Raw genomic sequence first — 14,830 nt, 5'->3', positions numbered from 1 at the left:
TGGGAGGCTGAGGCAGGAGAATTGCTTCAACCCAGGAGGGGTTGCAGTGAGCAGAGATCACACCATTGCACTCCAGCCTGAGCGACAAGAGCGAGACTTCATCTCAAAAAAAAAAAAGAAAGTTTCCATACAATATAATTTGTTCCATCTCTAGAAACCAATTCAGCAATGAGAACTGAAAGCCACCACTTGGAAGGTTTCAAGGATTTAGCTCTACCTAATGATGTCTAAAGCATTAGTTAAGGTAGAAAAAAATACACCCACACACACACATCCCCCCCCCTCCTTTGTATTTAGTACCAGGAAACATGACTGACTAGATGGTATAGTCATCCAAGAGAAAGCACACAATAGCTGAAGCCACTGTAGAGGAGTAAGTTATGACATGGGTCTACAATATTGTTGAATGAAAAAGCAGTTTACAGAAAAAAAATCTGATTTTTCAAGGGAGAGGGAACATATGCAAGCACAGGAGAAAAGAGATGAGCAGATGACTGGAAAAATACAAAATTCTGATAGTGGTACCTTCTGAGTGGGAGAATTATCGGTAACATTTTCTAGTTTTGCCTAAAAATTTTCTAAATTTCTTAAAATAAGGTTTTGTTATCCATATTATGAAATATCCACCACCCCAGGAAACTTAACCTTCAGCACAAACGCTACAACATGTTCAAAGTTTGTTCGGTTTAAGAGACAATCTATTTTGAAAGACATCTAAAATGATGACCAATATTTAAACCTATGCATTAATATTTTTCAATCATATGCTTTAAATTTTGTAATTTTGATAAGGTTAAGCTTTATATCCATCTTGAAAAAAGTTTTCTATTTGTCTTTAAAATATGACCTACAATATACCAGTTTTTAAACAATGAATGGTGCTCAAAAATTGCAATATAAATTCAGGCAGTGTTCCTTACATAGAATGTTTAAGTGCTTCTAACACTGCTCTTTTTCACCTGTTATGAAAACACAGAACAATTATCTAAGCATCTAATTATTCAGGTCCTTCGTTTCTCCTCTATTCTATTAATTTTATGGTAATTTTAAGGCCTGTGAGGATGAAGTTGTCTGTGACAGCTACCACAAAGGTTACTATAACTTTTATATTACTGTTTAAATTTACTATAAGTGGACAAATTTCAAACAAGTTTATCACCACTACCATCCCCACCATAAAACTGTCTTAATCAACGGCAACACATTTCAAGGTTAACCAAGACAACCTCTTTACTTGTCACTGCTTAAGAAAAGGATTTTTTGGTCTTATTTAGAAATAACTTTCTCTATTTTTCTCCATAAACCCACTGAGACCAATGTATGGCTCTATCTCAAGCACCAGCAAGCAAAACTGCCTGCCAGAATGTTCAGTGTTTGTATCTTTCCAAATGTAGGACACAGCTATCTTTTGACATCACAATTTTTAAAAAATTGATGCACAAACTTCTTCCTGAAAGTTCAGCCAGGCATGGTGGCTCACACCTGTAATCCCAGCACTTTAGGAGGCCGAGGCAGGTGGATCACGAGGTCAGGAGTTCAAGACCAGCCTGGTCAAGATGGTGAAACCTGTTTCTACTAAAACTGCAAAAATTAGCTGGGTGGGGTGGCAGGTGCCTGTAATCCCAGCTACTCAGGAGGCTGAGGCAGGAGAATCGCTTGAACCTGAGTGGCAGAAGTTGCAGTGTGATGAGATCGCACCACTGCACTCCAGCCTGGGTGACAGAGTGAGACTCCATCTCAAAAAAAAAAAAAAAAAAAGGAAAAGAAAATAAAGTTCAGACATACAGCAGTTGTAATTCTTCTGAAGGCTGATTATGGGACACATTACTTTCATACTTTGCTGTTCAATAAACGTGGGCTGGAGAATAAAGTAAACTGACAGAATTACCATATAAAATAAAATTCTAAGTGCTCTGACAACAAAAGAACCTTAAAATACACACACACACACACACACACACACACACACAGTTTTCTCTGCTAATCATTTTACAACTAAACAACCAAGTAACTAACGCAGAGCCCACAAAAGCAGAGTAAAAATTCTAACACTTGGTAAAATAAAAACACACATATACCCCTGTGATCTAAAAAAAATGCTTAAGTATTCAAAGACAGCAATTACAGCTACTGAGAACATCGTTGTAAGCAAACTGAGGCAGAGAAAACAAAGGTGCGGATGAGGATTTGAACCACCTTACCTGCAGAAACCCACTGGGTGATTTCCTAGGTTCCAAGTTGGCATTATCTTTCAGAATGATCTTCTAGAAGAGGTCACATAACACTGTTACAAAGGATCTGGAGAAAGAGACACTTGCTTTATCACTCCGGCTCTCCAGTCACGCTTCATATTTTTGTTTCTCACGTCTTTCACATGAAGTCAATTTACAGACTTCCATCAAGCCCTTAGAGACCTTTTTGTACTATCCATGGCAAGTTCTGGATGTTATCTCTGCACTTTTGACAAATTCTTAGCAGTTAACTTACAGGGCAGTTAAGATTTTTGTTCAAGCACAACATAGCTAGAATAGGGTCATATACTCAATAAAACAAATATTTACCAAGCATTTATTGAGTGGAAGATAAAAAGCCCAAAGCATAATTACAAAATATTCTCCCCTGCTACCATAAAAGAATTTTTTTAAAGGCTTACAGAATATAGCAGAACATGACCAAAGCAAAAATAGTAAGGACTGAAGAGAGGAGGAAGGGAAAATATCAGCATGAACTCAATATGACCCAGAAGAGCCTTGATGGTCAGACACGTAAAGACGAGTTGGGCAGGGTTAAGCGGTGGAGGTCAGGGGCACAGGTCAGGGGCACATTCTACAAGGGAAAAACAGCTGATACAGAAGCCTGAAAGGAAAAGCGGGCAGAGCACCTGTACAGGACTCTTACCTGCAGCATCTACGATACAATGCGCCTTTCCAGAACACAGCAGTGCGCAGCCAGGCCCGGGGGAGAGGGATCACTCAAACAGCACCAGAGGCTGCATTCCAACCTTTCCTCCATCAAGGAGTCCGTTTTCATTGTTATTTTCTCCTTAAACACAAACTTAAAACCAATTGGCTGAACACGCGGGAGCAAGGAAAACCTGACTGAAGAATGAGGCTTAAAACTTAAGGGCGTTGGGTCCTGGCACGGTGGCTCACGCCTGGAATCCCAGCACTTTGGGAGGCAGAGGTGGGTCATTTGAGGTCAGGAGTTTGAGACCAGCCTGGCCAACACGGTGAAACCCCGTCTCTACTAAAAACACAAGTTAGCCAGGCGTGGTGGCAGGCGCCTGTAATCCCAGCTACTTGGGAGGCTGAGGCAGCAGAATCGCTTTATCCCGTGGACTGTCAAGAGACATAGGCTGCAATGAGCCGAGATCGCGCCACTGCACTCCAGCCTGGGTGACAGAGTGAGACTCCCTCAAAAAAAAAAAAAAGAAAAAATTTTTTTGAGAGAAGTCTCCCTCTTATCCCCCAAGTTTGAGTGCAACGGCTCGATCTCGACTCACTGCAACCTCCGCCTCCCGGGTTCAAACCATTCTCCTGCCTCTGCCTCCCAAATAGCGGGGATTAAGTCGCCTGCCAACACGCCCGGATAATTTTTGTATATTTTAGTGGAGACGGGGTTTCACCATGTTGGCCAGGCTGGTCTCTAACTCCTGACCTCAGGTGATCCGCCCGCCTCTGCCTCCCAAAGTGGGGGGATTACAGGCGTGAGCCACTGCACCCAGCCAAAACACCGAAAATCTTAAAGGTCTTTCCCCTTCCCTGCCTGGGCTCAAAAAACGCCGGAGCCGCCCTGCACCGCCCTGTCGCGGTCTCCGGAGCAGGCTGGCCGACTGAGGGCGACCATGGGTCCCAAGAAGGCTCCGGCAGTCGCGGGCTCCCACCTCAGGGCGCGGCGACGGAGGCCTAGAGGGGCCAACAGCCCCCAAGCCTACCCCACGCGAGGAATCGGAGAGACGCGCCCTCCGTTTCCTCCCACCCAAGCCTCCCGCAGTCCCGGGCCGGGGCCGGGCCAGTTGCAGGAGAAAGGGGCGGGGAACCGGGGCCTCTCTGGGGCAGGCTCCCCTTTGTCCTGGGACTCCGGGCGCCCCGTCTCTGCTCTCGCCCTGCCCCGCGAGGGGGCCGCCGGGCGCCTCACAGTCATGTTGCAGTGGAGCGTGAGCGGGGGCTGCGGCTCCTGGTTCTTGTGGAAGATAGACCCAGAAACTTCAGTTTGGCCTTGAACCCTGACACGGACATCTTCCACTCATCTACGGCGGGAGGGGCGCGGAAGGGGAGCCTGTCCGGAGCCGCTGTCACGGCCGCGACTACCCAGCAGGGCCGCCCAGCCGAGCTTTCGCGGCTCTGCCTCTAACGGCCGCCTGGACCCTTGTGGGAGCGCGGCTGGAAAATGGCAAGGGGCAGGGAGGCCTTGGCGGGAGCTGTGTGGCGGCCTGGGGGGGCTGCTCCCTTTGTAACCGACTCCACCGACAGGAGGCGCGGCTCCTGTCAAGCCGCAGCTTAAAAGGGCAACATAACCACTGCCCCCACTACCGCCTGGGAAAGGGCTGCCCCTACTCCGCCCCTGTCACCCTCACCCCTCAACCAGGCGGGCCCTGCGCGCACCAGTTTCGGCGGGTGCACGAGTCCAGAGCGTGCGCGCGCTCCCGGCTGCCCCCTCCTCCCTTGACCCAGCATCTTTCTGCCCGACCCATCTGGTCCCTTCTTCACACTCCCGACTGGAGGCTCAGGGCGGCACGACCACCAATTCTGTGTGTGTGTGTGTGTGTGTGTGTGTGTGTGTGTGTGTGTGTGTGTCCCAAGGGAACAGAGCACTGCTGAGTTCAGGCAGATGATTAACTTGTGGATTGTCAGCAAAATACAGTCACAAGAAGGTTATGTGCTGATTTGTCTTTTGCGGTGACATCATGTTGCTCATGTTTTATGCTTTTCAGAGTTCATTAGTTTCTTTTTGTTCTCAGTTAATATCCAACTCAACAGACTGTGTAAGTAGAATACCCCCAAACTGAAAGTCACCTACGAAAAATATGTCACCCATTTAAACTGTAGTTGAAAATGTGTACACTTTAGTTTTGTGTAGCCGACACTGGATAATGGGTAAGGGCACAGGACCCCAGGGCTAGACTGCCTGGGTTCAAGTTCCAACTTAGCCACTTGCTGGCTGTGAAATACTTGACAGCTTTAAGCCCCAGTTTCTTTTTTTGTTTCAACTTAATCCCAAATGTGATAGTAAGTCTCAGTTTCTTGATCTGAAAAAGAGAGATTATTCAATGAGAGTCTAGTGAAAACTTTAAAGTTTTTAAAGCCACTACCTGGCTAAGGAAAGTCCTCAGCCTTAGCCGTTATTAGCTATGATTTTTATTGTGTTGGCTACACGTGCATTAATGAGGCAGGAAAATACTCAAGGATAACAACCAAGTGTCCAAATTATCTCATCAGACCGAGAGAGAGGTATATGTGTGCATGCTCATGTTTCAGCTCAGAGCCCTTTGTCTAGAAGGCTCTTGAACTCAGCGGTCCAGGCACTATCAACTTTGCAGTGGAGCCACCACTTTTGTTGATCAATGAAATTGACATAATGTTTTTTTGTGTGTTTTTTTTTAAGCATCAACCATGTGCCTCAAGCTAGCTGTCAAGAAGAGCGTGCTTCAGTTGGCTGGAATGAGCAATTCAACTTGTGGAGGAATGAGAAATGTTAGTGTTGAGACAAGAAACATAAACCCCAGGGTAAGGCAGGAATCACTGAAAGTCAGGCAAAGGAACTGGCATCCAGTAATGAGTTAGGCTTTGCCGGGCTCTGGCCCTACAGATGGCTCTTTGGAGAGGAAAAAATTAAGCCAGGCCCGAGGGCACAGATCCTAAGGGAAAGCTGGCAGCTCTAGGCTGTCTATGAAAGAGAAGCAGAGGGTGGCACCTGGTTGAAAGAGGGGGCTGGGGACATAGCTTGAGCCTGTGTTTACAGATGGAGTCCCCTGATTCCTGCGACTGGGAAAAAAGATCGTGCCTGGATCAGGGGACCTCAAATCAGAACTTTTCCCACCCACACCCCGTCTTTTCAGGGCGTCTGTCACTGCAAACAACAGATACACTAGTTGGAAAGCTCAGCAGATTCTCACGGTGGTGCCTAGCAGGCCAGGCCTAGCTTCCCTTTAACCTGTGACTGAGGATGATGCCACTGGCCTGTAAGCACACATTGGAAAATCTTTACATCCATGGACACGCCATGCCCCACAGAGACAGCTGTGCAGGGTTCTTCAGGTTTGGGGTGCTGTGCTGGCAGTTGCCTTATAAATATGTAGGATTAAAATGGGATGCCCTGGAGCTTAGCTAACCTTTATCCTCCCCCCACTACCCAACCCAAAATGAAGGGGCTGCTAGTTTTGTTTGCTTTATGAAAGATGGATCTGTCATTGTTTTTAGAACGTTTGGAGAAAGATTTCTTGGGAGGAAGCTATAGTGAACCCCCAGAGATTTTCTCATTTACTGGTGCACCAGCTTTAGAGTCTTAGGTCTTCATGTTGGCTCAGCCACTCTCCAGCTGTGTGACCTTTGAGAAGTTGTTTGACTAAACTGAATCTCGTTGTCACCTAAGAGTGGAGGTTGCTACATTGTTACTGTGTGGAGAACTTACCCCCAGGCACTCTTATGGGGTGATGGTGAAGATTAAATGCAACAATAAGGGTAAAGGAGGAGGCTCACTTGAAGCCGGGAGTTCAAGACTAGCCTGGGCAACAAAGCCAAACCCCATTTATTTAAAATGTTTATTTAAAGATGTTTATTTAAAAATTAGCTGGACTTGGTGACTTATGCCTGTAGTCCCAGCTACTTGGGAGGCTGAGGTGAGACCAGTTGAGCCCAGGAGTTTGAGGCTGCAGTGAGCCCTGATTGCACCACTGCACTCCAGCCCAGGCAACAGAAAGAGACCCTGTCTCTAATAAATGAATAAGTAAATAAATAAATAAATAAAATAATAAAATAATGCATGCAATTAGTACACTAGTACATGCTCAGGCACATGATAAATGCTCGATAAATGGTAGCCCCAATAAACTTTGTAATGTTTTGGGAGAGGATGTCCTTTGGACTCAGCCCGGTGACAAAAGCATTTGAAAAGACTGATGTGTATGATGGCTATTTCCTACTGGTACAAGTCTGTACCTCCAGGGACCCAAGGCATTGGCTCGACTGGGTAACTTGTTCTGTTTACTCTTGTTTTGGGCAGCACCATTGCCCTAGGGCTAAGCAGGACTGCCACCCCAGCCTCGACTGCCAACAGTATCCCCCTCCCCAAGCTAGCCATGGGAAAGCCACTTGCATCATAAGACTACAGGAAATCAAAGGGAAGAAAAAGCACAATTTAGTCAGCTACTCTCCAGTTGATGGGCAATAAGTTTTTGCATTTTGAACAGAGCTGCATGCCTTGTCCACATCCCCTGTTTTATATAGGCAAGAATTTGTCTTGGATGTAGAGTAGAATTGCTGGGCTGGGAGGAGTGTGAATATTCAACCTTATGAGATGGAGCCAAACTGTTTTCCAAGGTGGTCATACCAGCGTATGCTCCCAGCAGCAGGCAGCAGTTCCTTTTTTTTTTTTTTTGAGACAGGGTCCGCCCAGGCTAACGTGCAGTGGCACGATCTCGGCTCATTGCAAGCTCTGTCACCTGGGTTCACCCCATTCTCTTGCCTCAACCTCCCAAGTAGCTGGGACTACAGGTGCCCGCCGCCACACCTGGCTAATTTTTTTAGTAGAGACGGGGTTTCACTGTGTTAGCCAGGATGGTCTCGATCTCCTGACCTCGTGATCCGCCCGCCTTGGCCTCCCAAAGTGCTGGGATTACAGGCTTGAGCCACCGCGCCCGGCCCCAGCAGCAGTTCTTAAGAGATCTCAGGATCTCTATCTTCTGGTGATGTCACAAGCAGTCAAAAAGAATAAATGCCAGCTATAAACCATAATAAGAATCTTAACAATATACTATTAAGGGAAAAAAAACAAATTCCAGAAGGATGCATACAGAATACTTTATATAACTTGGAAAAGGAAATGTATATATAGGCCGGGCATGGTGGCTCATGCCTGTAATCTCGGCACTTTGGGAGGCTGAGGCAGGAGGATTGCTTGAGGCCAGGAATTCAAGACCAGCCTGGACAACACAGCAAAACCCTGTCTCTACAGAAACTAGAAAAATTAGCTGGGTGTGGTGGTGCAGGCTTGTAGTCCCAGCTACTCATGAGGCTGAGGTGGGAGGATCTCTTGAGTTTAGGTGTTCAAGGTTACAGTGAGCCATGGTTGCACCACTGCACTCCAGCCTGGGCAACAGAATGAGACCCTGTCTTTAAAGAAAAAAAAAAAAGTAAATAAGTAAAATTTAACAACAAACTGTGGGCCGGCTGTGATGTCTCACACCCATAATCCCAGCAATTTGGGGGTCGAGATGGGCGGTTCAGGAGGTCCGGAGTTGAAGACCAGCCTGATCAACATGGTGAAATCACGTCTCTACTAAAAATACAAAACTTAGCCGGGCATGGTGGTGCACGCCTCTAATCCCAGCTACTCAGGAGGCTGAGGTAGGAGAATCGCTTGAACGTGGGAGACAGAGGACAGTGAGCTGAGATTGCATGACTGCACTCCAGCCTGGGTGACAGAGCAAGACTCTGTCTCCAAATAAAGTAAAATAAAATAAAATAATTTCTTAAAAAGTTGGGTTTTTGAAAAGATACACCACATTGACAAACAAAAGGAAGCATGACAACTGATACTGCAAAAACTCAGGCCAGGCGCGGTGGCTCACGCCTGTAATCCTAGCACTTTGGGAGGCTGAGGCGGGTGGATCATGAGGTCAGGAGATCGAGATCATCCTGGCTAACACAGTGAAACCCCGTCTCTACTAAAAATAACAAAAATTAACCGGGCATGGTGGCAGACGCTTATAGTCCCAGCTACTCAGGAGGCTGAGGCAGGAGAATGGCATGAACCCCGGAGGCGGAGCTTGCAGTGAGCCAAGATCGCGCCACTGCACTCCAGCCTGGGAGACAGAGCGAGACTCCATCTCAAAAAACCAGCAAACAAACAAACAAAACCTCAAAGGATCACTAGTGGCTATTATCAGCAACTGTATGCGAAGAAATAGGAAAATCTACTAAAAATGGATAAATTTCCAGACACATCCAGACTACCCAGATTGAACCATGATAAAAGCCAAAACCTGAACAGACCAATAACAAATAATGGGATCAAAGTGGTAGTAAAAATCTCTCAGCAAAGAAAAGCCTGGGACCCGATGATTCACTGCTGAATTCTAGCAAACATTTAAAGAAGAACTAATACCAACCTTACCCAAACGATTCCAAAAATAGAGAAGGAGGGAATACTTCCAAACTCTTTCTACAAGGCTAGTATCACCCTGATGCCAAAACCCAAGATTCATCCAAAAAAGAAAACTACAGGCCAATATCACTGATGAGTATTGATGCAAAAATCCTCAACAAAATATGAGCTAACTGAATTCCACAATGCATTAAAGTTGGGGTGCAGTGTCGGAGGTTCACTCAACCCTTCCCGTTTTCCTCTCTGTGTGCGTCTGATTTGCCGTGTTCCGTGGTGGCAGCGGCGGTGGCAGTGTTGGTGCATGGGCCTCCCCGGACAAGGGAAAAGTGAATATGCCCTTTTCTTGCCTCCTGCCAGGCGTCTGCATCCTGGCACAAGCTCTGGCCAGGTCTCCAAGCAAGGGACCTGGAGATGTTCTTTTCCAATTTCTGGATTGGTAACTTGAGGCAAATTCTGGGCACTAGAGTCAGAACTAAGAGGAGACTGAATCAGGGGAGTCTGGGGTTCTGAGAGGCAGAGACCTGAAACCGTCTAGAGCATGTGGGGAGCTGGGTGCATGTTCAGGCCAGTTGCTTCTCTCTGTGCCTCAATGTTCCAGGTACCCTTGGAAGTGCTGAGATCCTAGGGATTCCTGGAGCCTGGCTGCATGGCCTGGCCACCCTGATGCCCTTGTGTTCTCCATGACAGGACAGCAAGGCCGAGGAGAATGGCTCTGACAGCTTCATGCACTTCATGGACCCACAGCTGGAGCAGCAAATGGAAACCACGCAGAACCTGGTGGACTCCTACATGGCCATTGTCAACAAGACCGTGTGGGACCTCATGGTTGGTGTCACGCCCAAGACCATCATGCATGTCATGATCAAGAACATGCATGCACCACCTCATGGGAGCAGGGGGCTCCTGTGGCATTGGGGATGGAGGTGGCCATGTTGGCCAGGGGGAGATGCCGACCAGCCCTATGGGACCAGGTCCAGGGAGGGAGGCACGGTCCAGACCAGAGCTGTCTCATAGAAATATAACATGGTACTGAGGACAGCGGCCCATGCCTGTAATCCCAGCACTTTGGGTGGCCAAGGCAGGAGGATAGCTTGAGCCCAGGAGTTCAAGACCAGCCTTGGCAACATAGTGAGACCTGCTCTCTACACAAAAATTTTAAAAATAGCTGGGCTTGGTGGTGGCACGTGCCTATAGTCCTAGCTACTCGACAGGCTGACATTGGAGGGTTACTTTGAGCCCAAGAGGTTGAGGCTGCAGTGAGCGGTGATCTCACCCACTGTACTCCAGCCTAGCGACAGAGCGAGATCCTATCTCCAAAAAATTTTTTTTTTAAAAAAACTGAGTAGACAGGTGTGCTGGTGGCATGATAGGTCCTGGGTCCCCTCCCAGATCTGTGACCTTGGACAGGTGACTTTTCCTCTGGACCTCAGTGTCCCTATCTGAGTGAGAAAAGGGCGGTGGGGAGGCAGATCTTTGAGTCTAAGTGGTGTAGAAGCCGCGTGTGAAAAGCCATACTCGGGGCTCCAAGTCCAGCACACTGTCCCAGCACAGGTATCAGGTCCCAACCTCCTTCCCTCTTTGCCCTCTCTCAGACCAAGGAGTTCATATTATCAGAGTTGCTGTCCAACCTGTACTTGCATGGGAACCAGAACACACTGATGGAGGAGTTGGCAGAGCAGGCACAGTGGCGTGATGAGATGCTGCGCATGCACCACGTGCTGAAGGAGGCGCTCAGCATCATCGGTGACACCAACACAACCACCATAAGCGTGCACATGGGGGCCCGTGGGCAACTCCTGGCTGCAGGTGCAGAGCATCCTTGCCAGATGCAGGTACCAGGGCTGGCCCCCATGGCCCCAAAGCTCCCCAGCCCCCATGGCTGAGTCTGGGGGCTCTTGGAACAGGCTCCGTGCCCAAGCTGGCAGATGTGGGTGCTCTCTGGAGCCGTCAGGGAGCTTGTGGTTTATGGTGTAAGGGCTGAGAGCTTGGAGGGGGTTGTGTGTGGGGCTGTACTCTGAGGTGGCCAGAGGCCTAGGAATGTCATCCTGGGCATGCCGTACCTGTTGTGCTGTCCGAGCCATGCTGCCAGGGTGGGGCATCCAGCTCCCAGCCTGGATGCCTTGGAGTGCTGAGAGCCAAATCCACTGCAGAGTGGGGGTGATAGGGTCCCACCTCCTCTATCTGTTGGCAAAACAGTGGTGATCTAGGATAAAACCTCAAGAGTCCCATGCACACGGTCAACCCAAAACACACCTCACAGGCCAGGTAGGGGCACACAGCCCCCTTCCCTCCCTCCCAGGTACCATCATAGCTGCTAGCATGTGACTGAAGGCAGGGTCCCTGGGCCCCGCTGAAGCACTACTGCCAGCCAGCAGGCTCACGCACCTTGGCTTGTTGCTCCTAGAGGTCGGCCCTGCTATTCAGCCAAAGGGACCACAGTGCCTGCTGGCCCAGCTGAGCTCTGCCCAGCAAGCCCACCCACCTCCCTTGCCATGGTCTCCCTCTTCTTTTCCTAGGAGGAAGGACCCAGCCTCACCTATGCGACCTGCAAGCCCCAACAAGCTGAGGCTCCCCTCTTAGACTTATAAGTCTGTAGCCAGTGGCTTCCGGCTGCCTGCCCTCCCTGCCTCCCCCAGGGTCCCTTCAGAGGGTCCTGGGCTTTCTGACCACCCAGAGGGGGCTCCGGCGATCACTCCAGCCATCCATCCCATTTAGCTTCATCATCCTTGTTCAAGCAGTGTTCCTTCTGTCAGGCCTGGTGGCTGTTGCGTTGGGCTCCCCAAGGTGAGAGGTGGCCCCGGACCAGTTGGTTGGAAGACAGGTTGGAAGACAGCTTGGAAGACAAGTTGGTTGGTGATCAGAGAAGAGGGAAGCCCAAGGGGGTCGAGCATTGGTCTGACCTGTGGGTGCACTGCCTGAGTGCAATGGAAGAGGCCAGCATGTGTGGGGTGAGGAGGGCCACCGCAGCCCCCAGGCACTACCTGTGAAGCTCCGGCTCCTCCCTCCATCTTCCTCCCCTTTCCCTTCCAGCCCCTCTTTTCCAGGAACCTTGTCACACCCGCACCTGCACCCTCCCCTCCCTGGCCCTCCCACAGCTGCTGTGGCACACCTGTGCTCTGCACTTGCCTCACCAGCTCTCTGCTCCCTTTTCTCTCTCCTGTTTTCTCTCTGCTTTCTCTTCAACTGCCAGCCGATCGGGTCAGGCAAGTCTATCCCATCCTGGGAGCCCCAGGCCCCCCTTCGATCTCTAAACAGATCCCTCCTCTTCTCGGAGGCCTCCCTTTCCAAGCCTGCCTGGGCGGCTGTTCTGAGACTTGGCAGTGGCTCCCCCAGCCCCAAAGCCAGCCCCCTTCATCTGTGACTTAGTAGTCTGTTGTGGTGGTGAGCTGACACATCCAGGTGTGACCGTCGTGAAAACTTGTGCCCCCCTCTGTGGTATGCCCCTGCATTGTTCTATAAATATCTATAAATACACATACACACACACACGCACACACACACACACACACACACGCACCCCTACACCTACACGTGGCCGACCGCCTCGCCTCTAGTGCTGGGAATCAGTCACTGTGCTGCCCTTTTGGAGTCTTGTGGTCCAAAAAGAGAAAGCTGTCACCTGACATTGCCTCTCCAAAGTGCACGACCTCCAGTGGGCCTGTCATGCCCAGCCTATGGAGAATCAGCCCCCGCTATCCCTTCCGCCCCCACCCAACCAAGCATGGGAGTGCTGTGCAGGCAGCTGTGTGGCCTGACAGTCTCTACCAGTCCTGCTGTCCCTTGGCTGAGAATCAAACCCATTTCTGGATGACGGGGAAGTGTGTTGTCTGCTGGGTGTGTTCTCTGTGGAGCTCAGGGGAGAGGAAAGGCCAAGCCATTTTTAGTGTGCTGTTTGGAGGGGTGAAAAGGCCATACCTTTTCCAAGGGACACTTTTCCTGGAAAGCCCCTGGAACTCAGCTGGCTGTTATCCTCTGAAGCCGGCTCTGGCCACCAGGGGGCAGGGCCACGAACTCAGCCTGAAGGGAGCCTGCGGGGCAGCTGGCACTCTGGAGGGACAGACAGAACAGGCCACCAGGTGCAGACAGGAGAGGGAGGCCAGGAGACGGAAGGGAAGACTCCTGGGGTGGGTGGAAGTCAGTGCCCTTAGGTGCTGGTACCTGTCTTCCCGGCCACCGCTAGATCAGGCTTCTGAGACTGTTGACTGTCAGGGCTGGACTGCGCCCCATAGGCGCCATGGCAGTCCCCGTGGAATCCTCCAGGCGCCACCAGGCAGCATTCAGGTAACATGCCTGGAAGGTCCCCAACAGCCTAGCTGGACATGCTCAAGACACTCTGGGACTCCTTGTTTGGTGGCACAAACTCCAGGACCCAGTGAGGGAAACGGGAACACACCAGGCCGAGGAGTATGTCTAAATCCATTTATTCCAAAATAAAAAGCAAAATAAACAGGAGTCGCATCACCAGGGAGCCACGACCCCATCCCCGCCTCCTTCCTCTGTCCTATGCTAGCAATAAATAAGTTTCCCAGCAACAAATAATGATTAGAACCTCCTCCCATGTGCCAGCTCCAACCACCGCTAGGTATGATACAGGGGCAGCCCTACCGTCTGGAATATACAAAATGTTACACAGACACAGTATGTACACCAGGGAAGGGGGGCCACCCCAGCAGCCCATGCCCTCGCTGGTCCACCGTTAGCCCCACTTTCCTGCCTCAGCTATCTCTCTGAATAAGAAGATGGGAGCCCCCCTGAGGGAAAAGTTGCTATGGTGAGAGTAAGGGGGCCATCAGGCCTCCTCCAAACAAACCAACTCCACCAGCCTCTGGCTTTTAAATAACAATCATCATCATCCAGAAATTTAGGGACTCAGCCCTGGTCACGGTGGCAAAGGGTCTGTTTGTCTTTCCCCATTAGACAGAGGTCTTGTCCTGCTACCCTAATTGTAAAGGGGTGCCTGCGAAGGGGTGGTAGGGACATGGTGGCGCTGGAGACTCCAGCCCCACTTCTCCAGGCTTTGCTGACAGGGGCCTGCTTTTAATTTTTATTTTTATTCCGTGACTTTTTAAACAAATCCCATAACTTCTTTTTCATAACTTTTTTTGTAACTTTTCGTAAAACTTTTTTCTACTTTTTTCCCACAAGTTTTTTTGCCACAACTTTTTTATATTTTTTATCCCATAACTTTTTCACCCCACAACTTTTTTAATCCCATAACTTTTTTATTTTGCGGGCATGCCAAGCATGCCCAGCATTTGCACAGTATCAATACCTTTAATACCATAGTTTTCAAGAAACGCAAAATAAAAATTTAAGGCAAAAACAACACTTTGAAACAATTTAATAATTTATTACATTACAGTAGCATCACACCAGCAGTCAATAATGCCACTCTAGGGAAAAATCTTTCAGTATTTCCATTACACATTCTGTTTACAAGAATTCATAAATTAGTAAAATTCATTCTAAGAAAACTTGGCAAATAAAGCTGTGGACTGGAATTGGC

The 14,830-nt window shown here is 49.1% G+C and overlaps 1 protein-coding gene across 1 annotated transcript in view; it reads left to right on the top strand.

Moving 5' to 3' along the window:
- The first annotated feature begins 4,051 nt into the window (after positions 1-4,051).
- Positions 4,052-14,830, top strand: part of LOC131381164 (dynamin-1-like) — a 17,000-nt gene continuing 6,221 nt past the window's right edge. The window contains exons 1-4 of the mRNA XM_058427566.1: positions 4,052-4,392; positions 5,605-5,726; positions 10,012-10,149; positions 10,917-11,156. Of these exons, the coding sequence (XP_058283549.1) occupies positions 5,613-5,726; positions 10,012-10,149; positions 10,917-11,156 (492 nt within the window). The 5' untranslated portion in view covers positions 4,052-4,392; positions 5,605-5,612. The remainder of the gene's footprint in view (positions 4,393-5,604; positions 5,727-10,011; positions 10,150-10,916; positions 11,157-14,830) is intronic.

Source organism: Hylobates moloch, unplaced genomic scaffold (assembly GCF_009828535.3).
Source record: "Hylobates moloch isolate HMO894 unplaced genomic scaffold, HMol_V3 SCAFFOLD_14, whole genome shotgun sequence".
Taxonomy (NCBI): Eukaryota; Metazoa; Chordata; class Mammalia; order Primates; family Hylobatidae; genus Hylobates; species Hylobates moloch.
This window is presented reverse-complemented; position numbering and strand designations above follow the sequence as displayed.